Source organism: Procambarus clarkii, chromosome 7, assembly GCF_040958095.1.
Source record: "Procambarus clarkii isolate CNS0578487 chromosome 7, FALCON_Pclarkii_2.0, whole genome shotgun sequence".
Taxonomy (NCBI): domain Eukaryota; kingdom Metazoa; phylum Arthropoda; class Malacostraca; order Decapoda; family Cambaridae; genus Procambarus; species Procambarus clarkii.
The window spans coordinates 24,046,362-24,061,111 of NC_091156.1; the positions used below are offsets into that span (position 1 = coordinate 24,046,362).

Sequence of the window (14,750 nt, forward strand, 5' to 3'; positions counted from 1 at the left end):
GCTCCACCATCTCCCACGGGACGGGTATGGGCTCCACCACCACCCACGGGACGGGTATGGGCTCCACCACCACCCACGGGAAGGGTATGGGCTCCACCACCGCCCACGGGACGGGTATGGGCTCCACCATCACCCACGGGACGGGTATGGGCTCCACCATCTCCCACGGGACGGGTATGGGCTCCACCACCACCCACGGGACGGGTATGGGCTCCACCATCACCCACGGGACGGGTATGGGCTCCACCATCACCCACGGGACGGATATGGGCTCCACCATCTCCCACGGGACGGGTATGGGCTCCACCACCGCCCATGGGACAGGTATGGGCTCCATCATCACCAACGGGACGAGTATGGGCTCCACCACCGCCCACAGGACGGGTATGGGCTCCACCACCACCTACGGGACGGGTATGGGCTCCACCATCTCCCACGGGACGGGTATGGGCTCCACCACCACTCACGGGACGGGTATGGGCTCCACTACCACCCACGGGACGGGCATGGGCTCCACCATCTCCCACGGGACGGGTATGGGCTCCACCACCACCCACGGGAAGGGTATGGACTCCACCACCGCCCACGGGACGGGTATGGGCTCCAAAACAGCCCACGGGACGAATATCGGCTCCACCACCTCCCACGGGACGGGTATGGGCTCCACCACCGCCCACGGGACGGGTATGGGCTCCACCACCGCCCACGGGACGAGTATGGGCTCCACCATCCCCCACGGGACGGGTATGGGCTCCCACCATCACCCACGGGACGGGTATGGGCTCCACCACCTCCCACGGGACGGGTATGGGCTCCACCACCCCCACGGGACGGGTATGGGTTGCACCATCACCCACGGGACGAGTATGGGCTCCACCACTGCACACGGGACGGTTATGGGCGCCACCACCACCCACGGGACGGATATGGGCTCCACCACCACCCACGGGACGGATATGGACTTCACTATCACCCACGGGACGGGTATGGGCTCCACCACCGCCCATGGGACGGGTATGGGCTCCACCATCACCCACGGGACGGGTGTGGGCTCCACCATCACCCACGGGACGGATATGGGCTCCACCACCACCCACGGGATGAATATCGGCTCCACCATCACCCACGGGACGGGTATGGGCTCCACCACCGCCCATGGGACGGGTATAGGCTCCACCATCACCCACGGGACGGGTATGGGCTCCACCATCACCCACGGGACGGATATGGGCTCCACCATCTCCCACGGGACGGGTATGGGCTCCACCACCACCCACGGGACGGGTATGGGCTCCACCATCACCCACGGGACGGGTATGGGCTCCACCACCATCCACGGGACGGGTATGGGCTCCATCACCACCCACGGGATGAGTATAGGGTCCATAATAAATGACTCCATCAAGCCATGGGAGCAGCAGGTATCCCGTCATGCCGTTACGGTGGTTGGCGGGTGACTGAGTAACTGTGACACCGGGTTGGCTGTGATCCTCCTCATCCTCTGCTGCTGGGTTGCTGCCATTTTCCTCATTATTACATTTTGTATTTCTTATATTTATTTATCTGCAAATATTATTCACTCCATATCTTTTCTGCAATCAAAATGGAATTAATAAATTTAAACCATGTTAAAAATACTTTGATTTGACCTATTGAGTTAAACAAAAAACCTTCCATGTTTGTGTAATTTGCGGTTGGAAACTAAAAGTGAAGTCGAATCACAAAAAAGTAAATGTTGCCACAATATTTGATGAACCTTTTATGGTTTAGTAAATTTTAAACCTAAAACTTCCTCGATAAGTTGTTATCAGCAGTAAACTCATCCTTATGTTGGAAAAACTAGCATTAGAAACTAATATTAATGTAGGTGTGAGTTAGGATAGTAATATGTGTGATTATCAGGTGGTACTGTTCGGCAAGCTTGGAGCGTTGAGCTTCCTGGAGAGCCAGTGGTCCGTCCAGGTCGGCTCAGTACCCGCGCTCGGGTGATCTCACTCGCGTGTGTTGATGTCCTGGGTGTTGGTGACGTGTGTTGATCTTACTCGCGCCTGTTGACGTCCTGGGTGTTGGTGACGTGTGTTGATCTTACTCGCGCGTGTTGACGTCCTGGGTGTTGGCGACGTGTGTTGATCTTACTCGCGCGTGTTGACGTCCTGGGTGTTGGTGACGTGTGTTGATCTTACTCGCGCGTGTTGACGTCCTGGGTGTTGGTGACATGTGTTGATCTTACTCGCGCGTTTTGACGTCCTGGGTGTTGGTGACGTGTGTTGATCTTACCTCGCGCGTGTTGACGTCCTGGGTGTTGGTGACGTGTGATCTTACTCGCGCGTGTTGAGTCTTGGGTGTTGGTGACGTGCGTTGATCTTACTCGCGCCTGTTGACGTACTGTGTGTTACACTCGCTCGCGCCTGTTGACTTACTCGCATGTCTTGTCTTCCGTCCATGAATTTAATTAAGTTTGGTGTACAAATTGAGATGTTGTAGATAGTGCTTGTACAATTTAACTGATAATATCACTACGCTTCTCAAGGCAAGAAGATTGACTGATCAAGAAGGAGCCCTTATTCTAAAGGTAAAGTCTCTTCTTAACTTTTGGGTAGATCTAGGAGTTAAAGTGTTAAGGTATGCCCTGGTGCGTCAAGGTATGCCCTGGTGCGTCAAGGTATGTCCTGGTGCATCAAGGTATGCCCTGGTGCGTCAAGGTATGTCCTGGTGCATCAAGGTATGCCCTGGTGCGTCAAGGTATGTCCTGATGCATCAAGGTATATAATTCACCAGGTGAATTCACAGTGAGAGGTTGTGTTAACCGGAGCTCCTGAGTGTTGTTATATTATCATTGCAATATGGAAGTTGTAGTTAAGGACCTGGTGACTCTAGTGGGAGCCCTGAGGACAGAGTTGGACTTTCTGCGGGAGGAGGTGCGTCAGCTGAAAGAACAACGAGAAGTAACGAAGGAGGAGACCAGCAGTAAAGGGACCTCGTCTTGGAGAGTTGTGAAAGACAGGGGCCTTAAGAAGACTTTGATAAAGCCGCCTTCAAACGCCATAGCAACTTCTAATTCATTTGACGTTTTGGAGGACGAGTGCTGTGGAGAGACTGTGGATCGCGCAAAAGGGAAAGCAACGAAGAGAAAGGAAGCGCAGGCCCCTCAGAAAGTAAAGGAAGTACCTAAGCAAACATTAGTTGTGGGAGATTCCCAGATAAGGTATTTGGATAGAACGTTTTGTGCTAGAGATAGGGGGAACAGGTTAAGGGTTTGCTATCCCGGAGCTGGCATTGGTGATATTATAAACAACATGAATGATATTATGGCTGGTAATGGGAACAATCCCATTATTTGCATTAGCGTGGGAGGAAATGATGTTGGTCGAGTTAGGAGTGAGGAACTGATTCAGAGGTATAAAACAGCCATAGAGTTAGTTAGGAGCAAGGGAGGAATCCCGATCATATGTGGCATTCTTCCAAGAAAGGGAGTGGGAAATGAATGGATATCGAGGGCACTTGGTGTCAATTGCCGGCTGGAAAGATATTGCAAATCAAATGCAATATCTTTCATAGACAACTGGGAACACTTCTATGGAAGAAATGAAATGTATGCTCGTGATGGGGTGCATCTATCGAGAGCTGGGGTTGTTGCTGTTGCGAACTCGTTAGAAGAAGTGGTTAGAGGTGTTTGTTTGGGTTTAAACTGTTAGTAGACAGAGGTATGGGAATTGATTTGGAGGAAGGAGGTAATAAAAGTATGTGTTTGTGGGAGAAAGGAATTGGCAAAACGATCAGGGAAAGAGAAGGTCCGCAAAATAACAATTCACTTAGGGTATATTACACTAACAGTAGAAGTCTAAGAAATAAAATTAACGAATTAAATGCTCTTGTCTGCACAGAAAAAATAGATATTATTGCACTTACCGAAACGTGGATGAATGTAGAAAATAGAGAACTATTAGCTGAATATCAAATATATGGATTTAAACTATTTCACACAGATAGATATATTAGACGAGGAGGTGGAGTAGCCATATATGTTAGGGACAATTTGAAATGTAGTCTCAAAGAGGGAATCAAAACAGAGCCACACACAGAAACTATTTGGATTGAATTAAACGAAAAAGCTAATAATATTATAATAGGAGTAATATATAGGCCACCAAATTTAGACAGAATGGAAGCAAAGCATCTATGGGATGAAATATCTAGAGCATCTAGATCTAACAGTATTTATGTCATGGGTGACTTTAATTTTAGCGGAATAAACTGGTTGAACAAAACAGGGAATAGTGAAGCAGAAGATTTTCTAGAATTAATTGACGATTGCTTTCTTACGCAACACATTAAGGAACCAACACGGGAAAATAATATTTTAGATTTAGTGTTAACTAACAGGGAAACGCAAATTAATGACATCGAAATAGGGAGTGAGCTAGGGAGCAGTGATCACAAAGAAATCAGATTTAGCATAGAATGGAATAGACCAGTAGGAGAAAATTCTGTTAAAGTGCCAGATTTTCGAAAAGCTGATTTTAATAGCCTAAGAAATTTTTTGGGTCAAATTGATTGGAAAGTCTTGGGTATGGGGTGTGGGCCGGTCTTGGAGCGAGACATGAACCCAGCGATAGGTGACTTAAATGGGGATTTCGATGTGGATTCAATATATAACTTATTTAAGAATATTCTAAACAAAGCACAGGAACGTAGTATACCATACAAATTGAATAGATCGAATACTAATGACCCAAAGCGGATAACAAAGAATTTTAAGAACCTTATAGGTAAAAAGAGAGCTTGGTACAAAAGGATTAAAAATGGGGAGGTCACTTTAGAACAGGAATTCGTACAACTGGTTAGAAATGTTAAAAAAGAGATAAGGAAAGCAAAAAGAAACTATGAAGTTCGCACAGCAGGGCAAGCAAAGACAAATCCTAAAGGGTTTTTTCAGTTATATCGTACTAAGACTAGGGAAAGGATAGGTCCATTAAAAACTGAGACAGGTCAAATAACAGATAGTGATGAAGAGATGAGTAGTATTTTTAATAAATATTTTGTATCTGTATTTACTAAAGAGGAACTTATCAATATGCCTTCAGCCGAACAAGTCTATGTGGGTGGGGACGAGGACAGGTTGACGAGTTTAGCAGTTACCAGGGAGGATGTTCTTAAACAAATAGTAAAACTCAAACCAAACAAATTCCCAGGGCCGGATGAAGTGTTTGCCAGGGTGCTTAAAGAATGCAAAGAGGAGCTTTGTGACCCACTGTCAACCATATTTAATAAATCAATAGAGTCAGGCAGAGTGCCAGAGTTTTGGAAAGTTGCTAATGTGATACCAGTTTTTAAGAAAGGAGATAGATCACTTGCGTCTAACTATCGACCAATTAGCCTAACGTCTATTGTGGGAAAGTTACTCGAATCTATAATAGCAAATAAAATTCGTCTTCATCTTGAAAAACATAAATTAATAATTGAGTCGCAACATGGTTTTATAAATGGCCGTTCATGTTTAACAAATTTGTTATCTTTTTATTCTAGCATTGTTGAGGCAGTTGATAGTGGTAAGGATTGCGATGTTGTATACCTTGACTTTAGCAAAGCTTTTGATACAGTGCCACATGAAAGACTGATTAAAAAGATAGAGTCTCATGGTATTGGGGGTGCTATATTAAGCTGGATTAGGGCATGGCTATACCAAAGGAAACAGAGAGTTAGTATAAATGGAATCAAGTCAGAGTGGGAAAATGTTGTAAGTGGAGTGCCTCAAGGCTCTGTCCTGGGACCTCTGTTGTTTATAATATATATAAATGATTTAGATTCAGGTTTGAGTAGCAACATTTGCAAATTTGCCGATGATACGAAAATCGGTAGGGAAATTAATTCGGAGGAGGACTCACTATCACTTCAAGTTGATCTAGATAGGGTTTTGAAATGGTCAAAGGATTGGCAGATGCAGTTTAATGCTGATAAATGTAAAGTTCTGAGGTTAGGTAATGATGATAGAGTTACAAGATACGAGCTAGATGGTGTTGTGATTGCGAAGTCGGATTGCGAAAGGGATCTGGGAGTTATGATTAGTAAGAATTTAAAACAAAAGGATCAATGCATAAATGTTCGTAATAAGGCAAATCGGACACTTGGATTTATTAATCGCAGCGTTAGTAACAAGACACCTGGTGTGGTTCTCAAGCTATATCTTGCTCTAGTTAGGCCCCATTTAGATTATGCAGTTCAGTTTTGGTCGCCATATTATAGAATGGATATAAATTCACTTGAACGTGTCCAGCGTAGGATGACTAAGTTAATTCCCCAAATTAGAAATCTTTCATATGAAGAAAGATTAACAAAGCTTAAGTTGCATTCACTGGAAAGGCGAAGAGTTAGGGGTGACATGATAGAGGTTTACAAGTGGATGAATGGACATAACCGGGGGGATATTAATAGGGTATTAAAAGTATCAACACAGGACAGAACACGAAACAATGGGTATAAATTGGATAAGTTTAGATTTAGGAAAGACTTGGGTAAATACTGGTTCAGTAACAGGGTTGTTGATTTGTGGAACCAATTGCCGCGTAACATTGTGGAGGTGGGGTCCCTCGATTGTTTCAAGCACGGGTTGGACAAGTATATGAGTGGGATTGGGTGGTTATAGAATAGGAGCTGCCTCGTATGGGCCAATAGGCCTTCTGCAGTTACCTTTGTTCTTATGTTCTTATGTTCTTAAGGTATGTCCTGGTGCATCAAGGTATGCCCTGGTGCATCAAGGTATGTCCTGGTGCATCAGGTTATGTCCTGGTGCATCAAGGTATGCCCTGGTGCATCAAGGTATGCCCTGGTGCATAAGGTATGCCCTGGTGCATCAAGGTATGTCCTGGTGCATCAAGGTATGTCCTGGTGCATCAAGGTATGCCCTGGTGCATCAAGGTATGTCCTGGTGCATCAAGGTATGCCCTGGTGCATCAAGGTATGCCCTGGTGCATCAAGGTATGTCCTGGTGCATCACGGTATGTCCTGGTGCATCAAGGTATGCCCTGGTGCATCAAGGTATGTCCTGGTGCGTCAAGGTATGCCTTGGTGCATACTCGTGTCCAGTTCTCGTGACAGTGGCTTGACGAAAATTGCAGACTGACCCCTCACTCATCTGGTGCCTTCGGGAGGTAGAGATGTTTGAGATATATATATCTCGAACTATCTACTTCTTTTGTAAGGTCTGATGGCGTAGTGGGTTAAAGCATACTAGTTATGCCAGCTACTGGAAGGTAGTTGTGCTTTCTGGGTTCGAGTCCCACTGGTGGGTGTTGTCCAAAGATTGTTTATCTTCACTTGTGGTTTATGCAAGTATAGGCTTATAAGCTGGACACGAGTTCTCTCACATTGACAGTGGCTTGACGAAAATTGCAGACTGACCCCTCACTCATCTGGTGCCTTCGGGATTTAGAGATGTTTGATATATATATATCTCGAACTATCTACTTCTTTTGTAAGGTCTGATGGCGTAGTGGGTTAAAGCATACTAGTTATGCCAGCTACTGGAAGGTAGTTGTGCTTTCTGGGTTCGAGTCCCACTGGTGGGTGTTGTCCAAAGATTGTTTATCTTCACTTGTGGTTTATGCAAGTATAGGCTTATAAGCTGGACACGAGTTCTCTCACATTGACAGTGGCTTGACGAAAATTGCAGACTGACCCCTCACTCATCTGGTGCCTTCGGGAGGTAGAGATGTTTGAGATATATATATCTCGAACTATCTACTTCTTTTGTAAGGTCTGATGGCGTAGTGGGTTAAAGCATACTAGTTATGCCAGCTACTGGAAGGTAGTTGTGCTTTCTGGGTTCGAGTCCCACTGGTGGGTGTTGTCCAAAGATTGTTTATCTTCACTTGTGGTTTATGCAAGTATAGGCTTATAAGCTGGACACGAGTTCTCTCACATTGACAGTGGCTTGACGAAAATTGCAGACTGACCCCTCACTCATCTGGTGCCTTCGGGAGGTAGAGATGTTTGAGATATATATATCTCGAACTATCTACTTCTTTTGTAAGGTCTGATGGCGTAGTGGGTTAAAGCATACTAGTTATGCCAGCTACTGGAAGGTAGTTGTGCTTTCTGGGTTCGAGTCCCACTGGTGGGTGTTGTCCAAAGATTGTTTATCTTCACTTGTGGTTTATGCAAGTATAGGCTTATATATATATATATATATATATATATATATATATATATATATATATATATATATATATATATATATATGTCGTACCTAGTAGCCAGAATGCACTTCTCGGCCTACTATGCAAGGCCCGATTTGCCTAATAAGCCAAGTTTTCCAGAATTAATATTTTTTCTCTAATTTTTTTCCTATGAAATGATATAGCTACCCATTTCATTATGCATGAGGTCAATATTTTTTTATTGGAGTTAAAATTAACGAAGATATATGACCAAACCTAACCAACCCTACCTAACCTAACCTAACCTATCTTTATAGGTTAGGTTAGGTTAGGTAGCAGAAAAAGTTAGGTTAGGTTAGGTTAGGTAGGTTAGGTAGTCGAAAAACAATTAATTCATGAAAACTTGGCTTATTAGGCAAATCGGGCCTTGAATAGTAGGCTGAGAAGTGCGTTCTGGCTACTAGGTACGACATATATATATATATATATATATATATATATATATATATATATATATATATATATATATATATATATATATATATATATATATATATATATATATATTAGTATATTTTGGTAGCAGTCTTTCCTGAAGACATATATTATTAAATATGACCGAAAAAGTAAGATTAATAATTCTAACACGAATTTTCTCAATCTTTCGTACATTTCTTTTCACTGTTGGAGGTAAATCAAAAATCAATTCTCCAAAATTCATTTTTATTTCTAGTCTGACGCGACACGAGCGCGTTTCGTAAAACTTATTACATTTTCAAAGACTTTTAGTTTACAAATACACAACTGAATAGAACTTACACATCTCCTGGTTTTGTTTATATCTACATTTGAGTGAGGTGGATGGGGTGAGGTGGCATTAATAGGGTATTAATTTCATCAACACAAGACAGAACAAGAGGTGGCATTAATAGGGTATTAATTTCATCAACACAAGACAGAACACGAAACAATGGGTATTGAAATGGAAGTGATTATAGAAAGCCTATTGGTCCATATATCTTGATGCTTCTATATTGGAGCGGAGTCTTGAGGTGGGTCATCGACACAGAACATATCGATGCCAACACAGAAGACAATGTCCAACATAACAGGCCAATTACACTGGATTAATCTTTGTGTTTAGATAGGAGATGCCTCGTATGGGCCAATAAGCCTTCTGCAGCCCCTATGTTTATCCCTTATGTATCCCCCCATGTTTTCACCTTCATTATATTATCACCTGACCTAATGCGGGTATAAAATCAACTAGTATTGTAAGATCTGTTCACTTGAGAATGAACCATGGAGGTTCGAAACGTCGTGCAAATTATACAAATAAGTTTAATACACTCTATAGTAAATCACTTCTTTTCTTCACCTTAAAAGTACGAAAATGAGTTTTGGAGAACTCCTATTTCAAATAAGCCCTGATGCTAAGAAAATAGTTAGAGGGATAGAAGCCCTAAACCAGAAAATAATAAATACAGAATATGCGGTTATATTCACTGAAACATATATATATATATATATATATATATATATATATATATATATATATATATATATATATATATATATATATATATATATATATATGTATGTATGTATATTTTCCTTTATATATATATATATATATATATATATATATATATATATATATATATATATATATATATATATATATATATATATGTATGTATGTATATTTTCCTTTATATATATATATATATATATATATATATATATATATATATATATATATATATATATATATATATATAGGAAAAAAAAGGGAAGGGGGTGGTAGGAGAAAAGCACACAGAAACTGTATTGGAGGGGACCTACATTCCCTCCAATGCGTTATGTGTGGTTTCCTCCGAGGCTATGGGTCCCCCTTCTTCCAGCCAGAGGTGGTACTCCCTTCCCTATATATATATATATATATATATATATATATATATATATATATATATATATATATATACGTGTGTGTGTGTGTGTGTATACTCACCTAATTGTGCTTGCTGGGGTTGAGCTCTGTTTCTTTGGTCCCGCCTCTCAACCGTCAATTAACTGATGTACAGATTCCTGAGCCTACAGGGCTCTGTCATATCTACATTTGAAACTGTGTATGGAGTCAGCCTCCACCACATCACTTCCTAGTGCATTCCATTTACTAACTACTCTGACACTGAAAAAGTTCTTTCTAATGTCTCTGTGGCTCATTTGGGTACTCAGCTTCCACCTGTTTCCCCTTGTTCGCGTCCCGCCAGTGTTGAATAGTTCATCCTTGTTTACCCGGTCGATTCCTCTGAGGATTTTGTAGGTTGTGATCATGTCCCCCTTTACTCTTCTGCTGTCTTCCAGTGTCGTAAGGTGCATTTTCCGCAGCCTTTCCTCATAACTCATGCCTCCTAGTTCTGGGACTAGTCTAGTAGCATACCTTTGGACTTTTTCCAGCTTCGTCTTGTGCTTGACAAGGTACGGGCTCCATGCCGGGGCCGCATACTCCACGATTGGTCTTACATATGTGGTGTACAAGATTCTGAATGATTCCTTAAACAGGTTCCTGAACGCTGTTCTGATGTTAGCTAGCCTCGCAAATGCCGCAGACGTTATTCTCTTTATGTGGGCTTCAGGAGACAGGTGTGGTGTGATATCAACTCCTAGATCTTTCTCTCTGTCTGTTTCATTAAGTACTTCATCTCCTATTCTGTATCCTGTGTCTGGCCTCCTGTTTCCACTGCCTAGTTTCATTACTTTGCATTTACTCGGGTTGAACTTCAACAGCCATTTGTTGGACCATTCACTCAGTCTGTCTAGGTCAGCTTGTAGCCTCCTACTATCATCCTCTGTTTCAATCCTCTCATAATTTTTGCATCGTTGGCAAACATTGAGAGGAACGAATCTATAATTTTTGCATCGTTGGCAAACATTGAGAGGAACGAATCTATACCCTCTGGGAGATCATTTACATATACCAGAAACAGTATAGGTCCTAGGACTGACCCCTGCGGGACTCCACTTTTAACGTCTCGCCAATCTGAGACCTCGCCCCTTACATCGACTCATTGTCTCATGTTGCTTAGGTACTCCTTTATCCAATGGAGTACCTTCCCTTTCACTCCAGCCTGCATCTCCAGCTTTCTCACTTGTCTCTTGTGTGGCACTGTATCAAAGGCTTTCTGACAATCCAAAAATATGCAGTCTGCCCACCCTTCTCTTTCTTGCCTTATTTGTGTTGCCTGGTCGTAGAATTCAAGTAACCCTGTGAGGCAGGACCTGCCATCCCTGAACCCATGTTGATGCTGTGTTATAAAGTTCCTTCGCTCCAGATACTCCACTAGCTTTTTTCGCACATTCTTCTCCATGAGCTAGCATGGTATGCAGGTTAGGGACACAGGCCTGTAGCTCAGTGCCTCCTGTCTATTCCCTTTCTTGTATAACGGGACTACGTTAGCTGCTTTCTAAATATCTGGCAGTTCCCCTGTCGCCAGTGATTTGTTATACACCCCACTATGTGTGTGTGTATTCACCTAGTTGTGTTTGCGGGGGTTGAGCTTTGCTCTTTCGGCCCGCCTCTCAACTGTCAATCAACTGTTTACTAACTATTTTTTTTTCCACACCACACACACACACCCCAGGAAGCAGCCCGTGACAGCTGACTAACTCCCAGGTACCTATTTACTGCTAGGTAACAGGGGCATTCAGGGTGAAAGAAATTTGCCCATTTGTTTCTGCCTGGTGCGGAAATCGAACCCGCGCCACAGAATTACGAGTCCTGCTCGCTATCCACCAGTACCAGGCCCCCCGTAGGGGGGCCTGGTAGTGTGTAATTACCTAAGTAATTAGCTAAGTGTAGTTACAGGATGAGAGCTACGCTCGTGGTGTCCCGTTTTCCCAGCACTCTTTGTCATATATCGCTTTGAAACTACTGACGGTCTTGGCCTCCACCAGCTTCTCACCTAACTTGTTCCAACCGTCTACCACTCTGTTTGCGAAAGTGATTTTTCTAATATTTCTTCGGCATCTGTGTTTAGCTAGTTTAAATCTATGACCTCTTGTTCTTAAAGTTCCAGGTCTCAGGAAATCTTCCCTATCGATTTCATCAATTCCTGTTACTATTTTGTATGTAGTGATCATATCACCTCTTTTTCTTCTGTCGTCTAGTTTTGACATATTTAATGCCTCTAACCTCTCCTCGTAGCTCTTGACTTTCAGAAGTGGCTCCCAGAACTATAGGCCGTCGACCTTTGCAAATCGCCGAAGCGAATCTTACGAGTAGGTCCTGGGCACTCACAACAATAATTTATTGTTGTGTGGTGCCGTATATTTGGTCCAAAACCCATGAATCAGTCTCAGTTTTAATAGTCGAGTGTGAAGAATCACTTGCTGAATAATAACTTGCAGAATAACTTGCAGTGTGGGGGTGTAACGAAAAGACAGTGTTCAACATAACAACTTAGTTTATTCAATAAAGTACTAACTACTAAAACAAAACAAAAGAAATATCAATGACGTTACTCGAAATCCTTCCTGTGACACTATCAATGACAGCTAGACACCAGCCCCTCGGACTGCATAATGAACTAACTCGAACATAAGCGTGACCACAGAGGAATCAACAAGAAACAAGAACTAACAGATCTATAATCACAATTACAACAAATGACACAGTGGGTTCTGAAACACGTCTCCAGTAACCTCCTAACTGTTCTACGCCTCAGTGCAGTCTACACCTGCAATAGCGGTTGTAATGCAATCAAATAAGTAGTCTTTCAATGACAACAATGACTAATGGGTTCACTGGCAACTCCAGCAACCCTTCCTCTAATTAATCCTTACGTTAACACTCCGTCCCACGGACGATCAACAATCAATAACAATTGATTTACGTTAATAACAAAATAACATTTACGTTAATATAATAATTCTTACAACTGTCACTAGTAACGCGGAAATTACACAACACTCTACCCGTCGAGCATTCAGTGAGAAAATCCCATTAATCCCTGTACTACCAGACAGCTGATTAATCTCTTTACTAGTTACGTTAATTTACGTTATCGGTTACTATCACTCAGCGATGGTAAACTCTGATTTACAATGTCCAAAGTGCTAAGAGAACGGTAATCATTCGTGATTACCTTTAGAGTAATTTATTACTATCCTCAAGATCAATAATTAAACAATTAAATAAGCAACCTTTCACACTGGCTCAGCAATTTACATTAAGGTATGAATTCCTTCCGGGCCTTCCATACTCAGACCAGTTCTGAGTCTAATAATGGTAATTAGGCACCACGTTTGCGTTATTCTAAAATGACGTTACTCCTCCCACGAGTCAATCAAGTGCCGGTACTTCCGGACAGATTAATAACGACGTTACGTTAATGGAACAATGAAGCCTTCGTGTGAGTCGATCAAACACGGATCGAGGTTAATTACTTTGACTTCCTGAAACATGTCAATTACCCGGCCCACTGACCGTTAATTACGACAGACAATACTCTAATTCTTACCTGGCTGATGGCTAGGCTACCCTGAGACTAACCGTAGCTGCTTGTAGGAAAGTAAATTAACCCAAACGTATTCTATGTTACTCAAATTGTCAAAGAACAAATACATTATAATAATTGCCTCGCAATCACCTCACTGAATACTGGACATCGATGTCTTGTCAGATAAACAGGAGAACATAAAACCCAAGTACTCGTGTACAGCCGAGTTCACCCACGACAATGATAAATCAATCAAACAAATCACAGTGATTTACGTTACAATCTGGTTGCAATGACAATACTGCAGAAAACTAGTAAATAACCCTCAGAGCATGAACCCTCAAGAACACGGCCCCACAATGATTTACTGAACTGCAATCACAAACGGTGATTGCTCAACACTAGCAACAATCACCATCAATGACAACCCCTTTGCAATAACACACATGGCAAGTACTCAAATTTCCAAGTATTAGAATACTGCACAACACTTACTTACTGTTGCATATGACCCCAGTGCTCTAATTACCTCTGAGGACATAGGTTCACATATTGCCATCACCACAGTAAATAACACAATAACTCTGGGCACCGTGACACTACGATCATATATATATATATATATATATATATATATATATATATATATATATATATATATATATATATATATATATATATATATATATATATATATATATATATATATATATATATATATTAGTATATTTTGGTAGCAGTCTTTCCTGTAGACATATATTATTAAATATGACCGAAAAAGTAAGATTAATAATTCTAACACGAATTTTCTCAATCTTTCGTACATTACGCTTCACTGTTGGAGGTAAATCAAAAATCACTTCTCCAAAATTCATTTTTATTTCTAGTCTGACGCGACACGGGCGCGTTTCGTAAAACTTATTACATTTTCAAAGACTTCACAAATACACAACTGATTAGAACTTACGTCTCTCTGATATTATATCTACATTTGAGTGAGGTGGGAAGGGTGATGTGGCATTAACACAAGACAGAACAGGAGGGGATATTAATAGGGTATTAAAAGTATCAACACAAGACAGAACAGAAACAA

At 42.1% G+C, this 14,750-nt stretch overlaps 2 protein-coding genes across 2 annotated transcripts in view; both read left to right on the plus strand.

Annotated features, from left to right (window-relative positions):
* Nucleotides 1-506: 506 nt before the first annotated feature.
* LOC138357946 (putative per-hexamer repeat protein 5) lies at nt 507-1,457 on the plus strand. Its single transcript, XM_069315127.1, has one exon. The coding sequence runs from the start codon at nt 507-509 to the stop codon at nt 1,455-1,457; it is 951 nt and encodes a 316-aa protein (XP_069171228.1).
* A 513-nt stretch (nt 1,458-1,970) lies between these two features.
* LOC123747994 (high-affinity choline transporter 1-like) overlaps nt 1,971-14,750 on the plus strand; it is an 891,202-nt gene continuing 878,422 nt past the window's right edge. The window contains exon 1 of the mRNA XM_069313991.1: nt 1,971-2,572. The gene's annotated coding sequence lies outside the window, so the exon portion shown is untranslated. The remainder of the gene's footprint in view (nt 2,573-14,750) is intronic.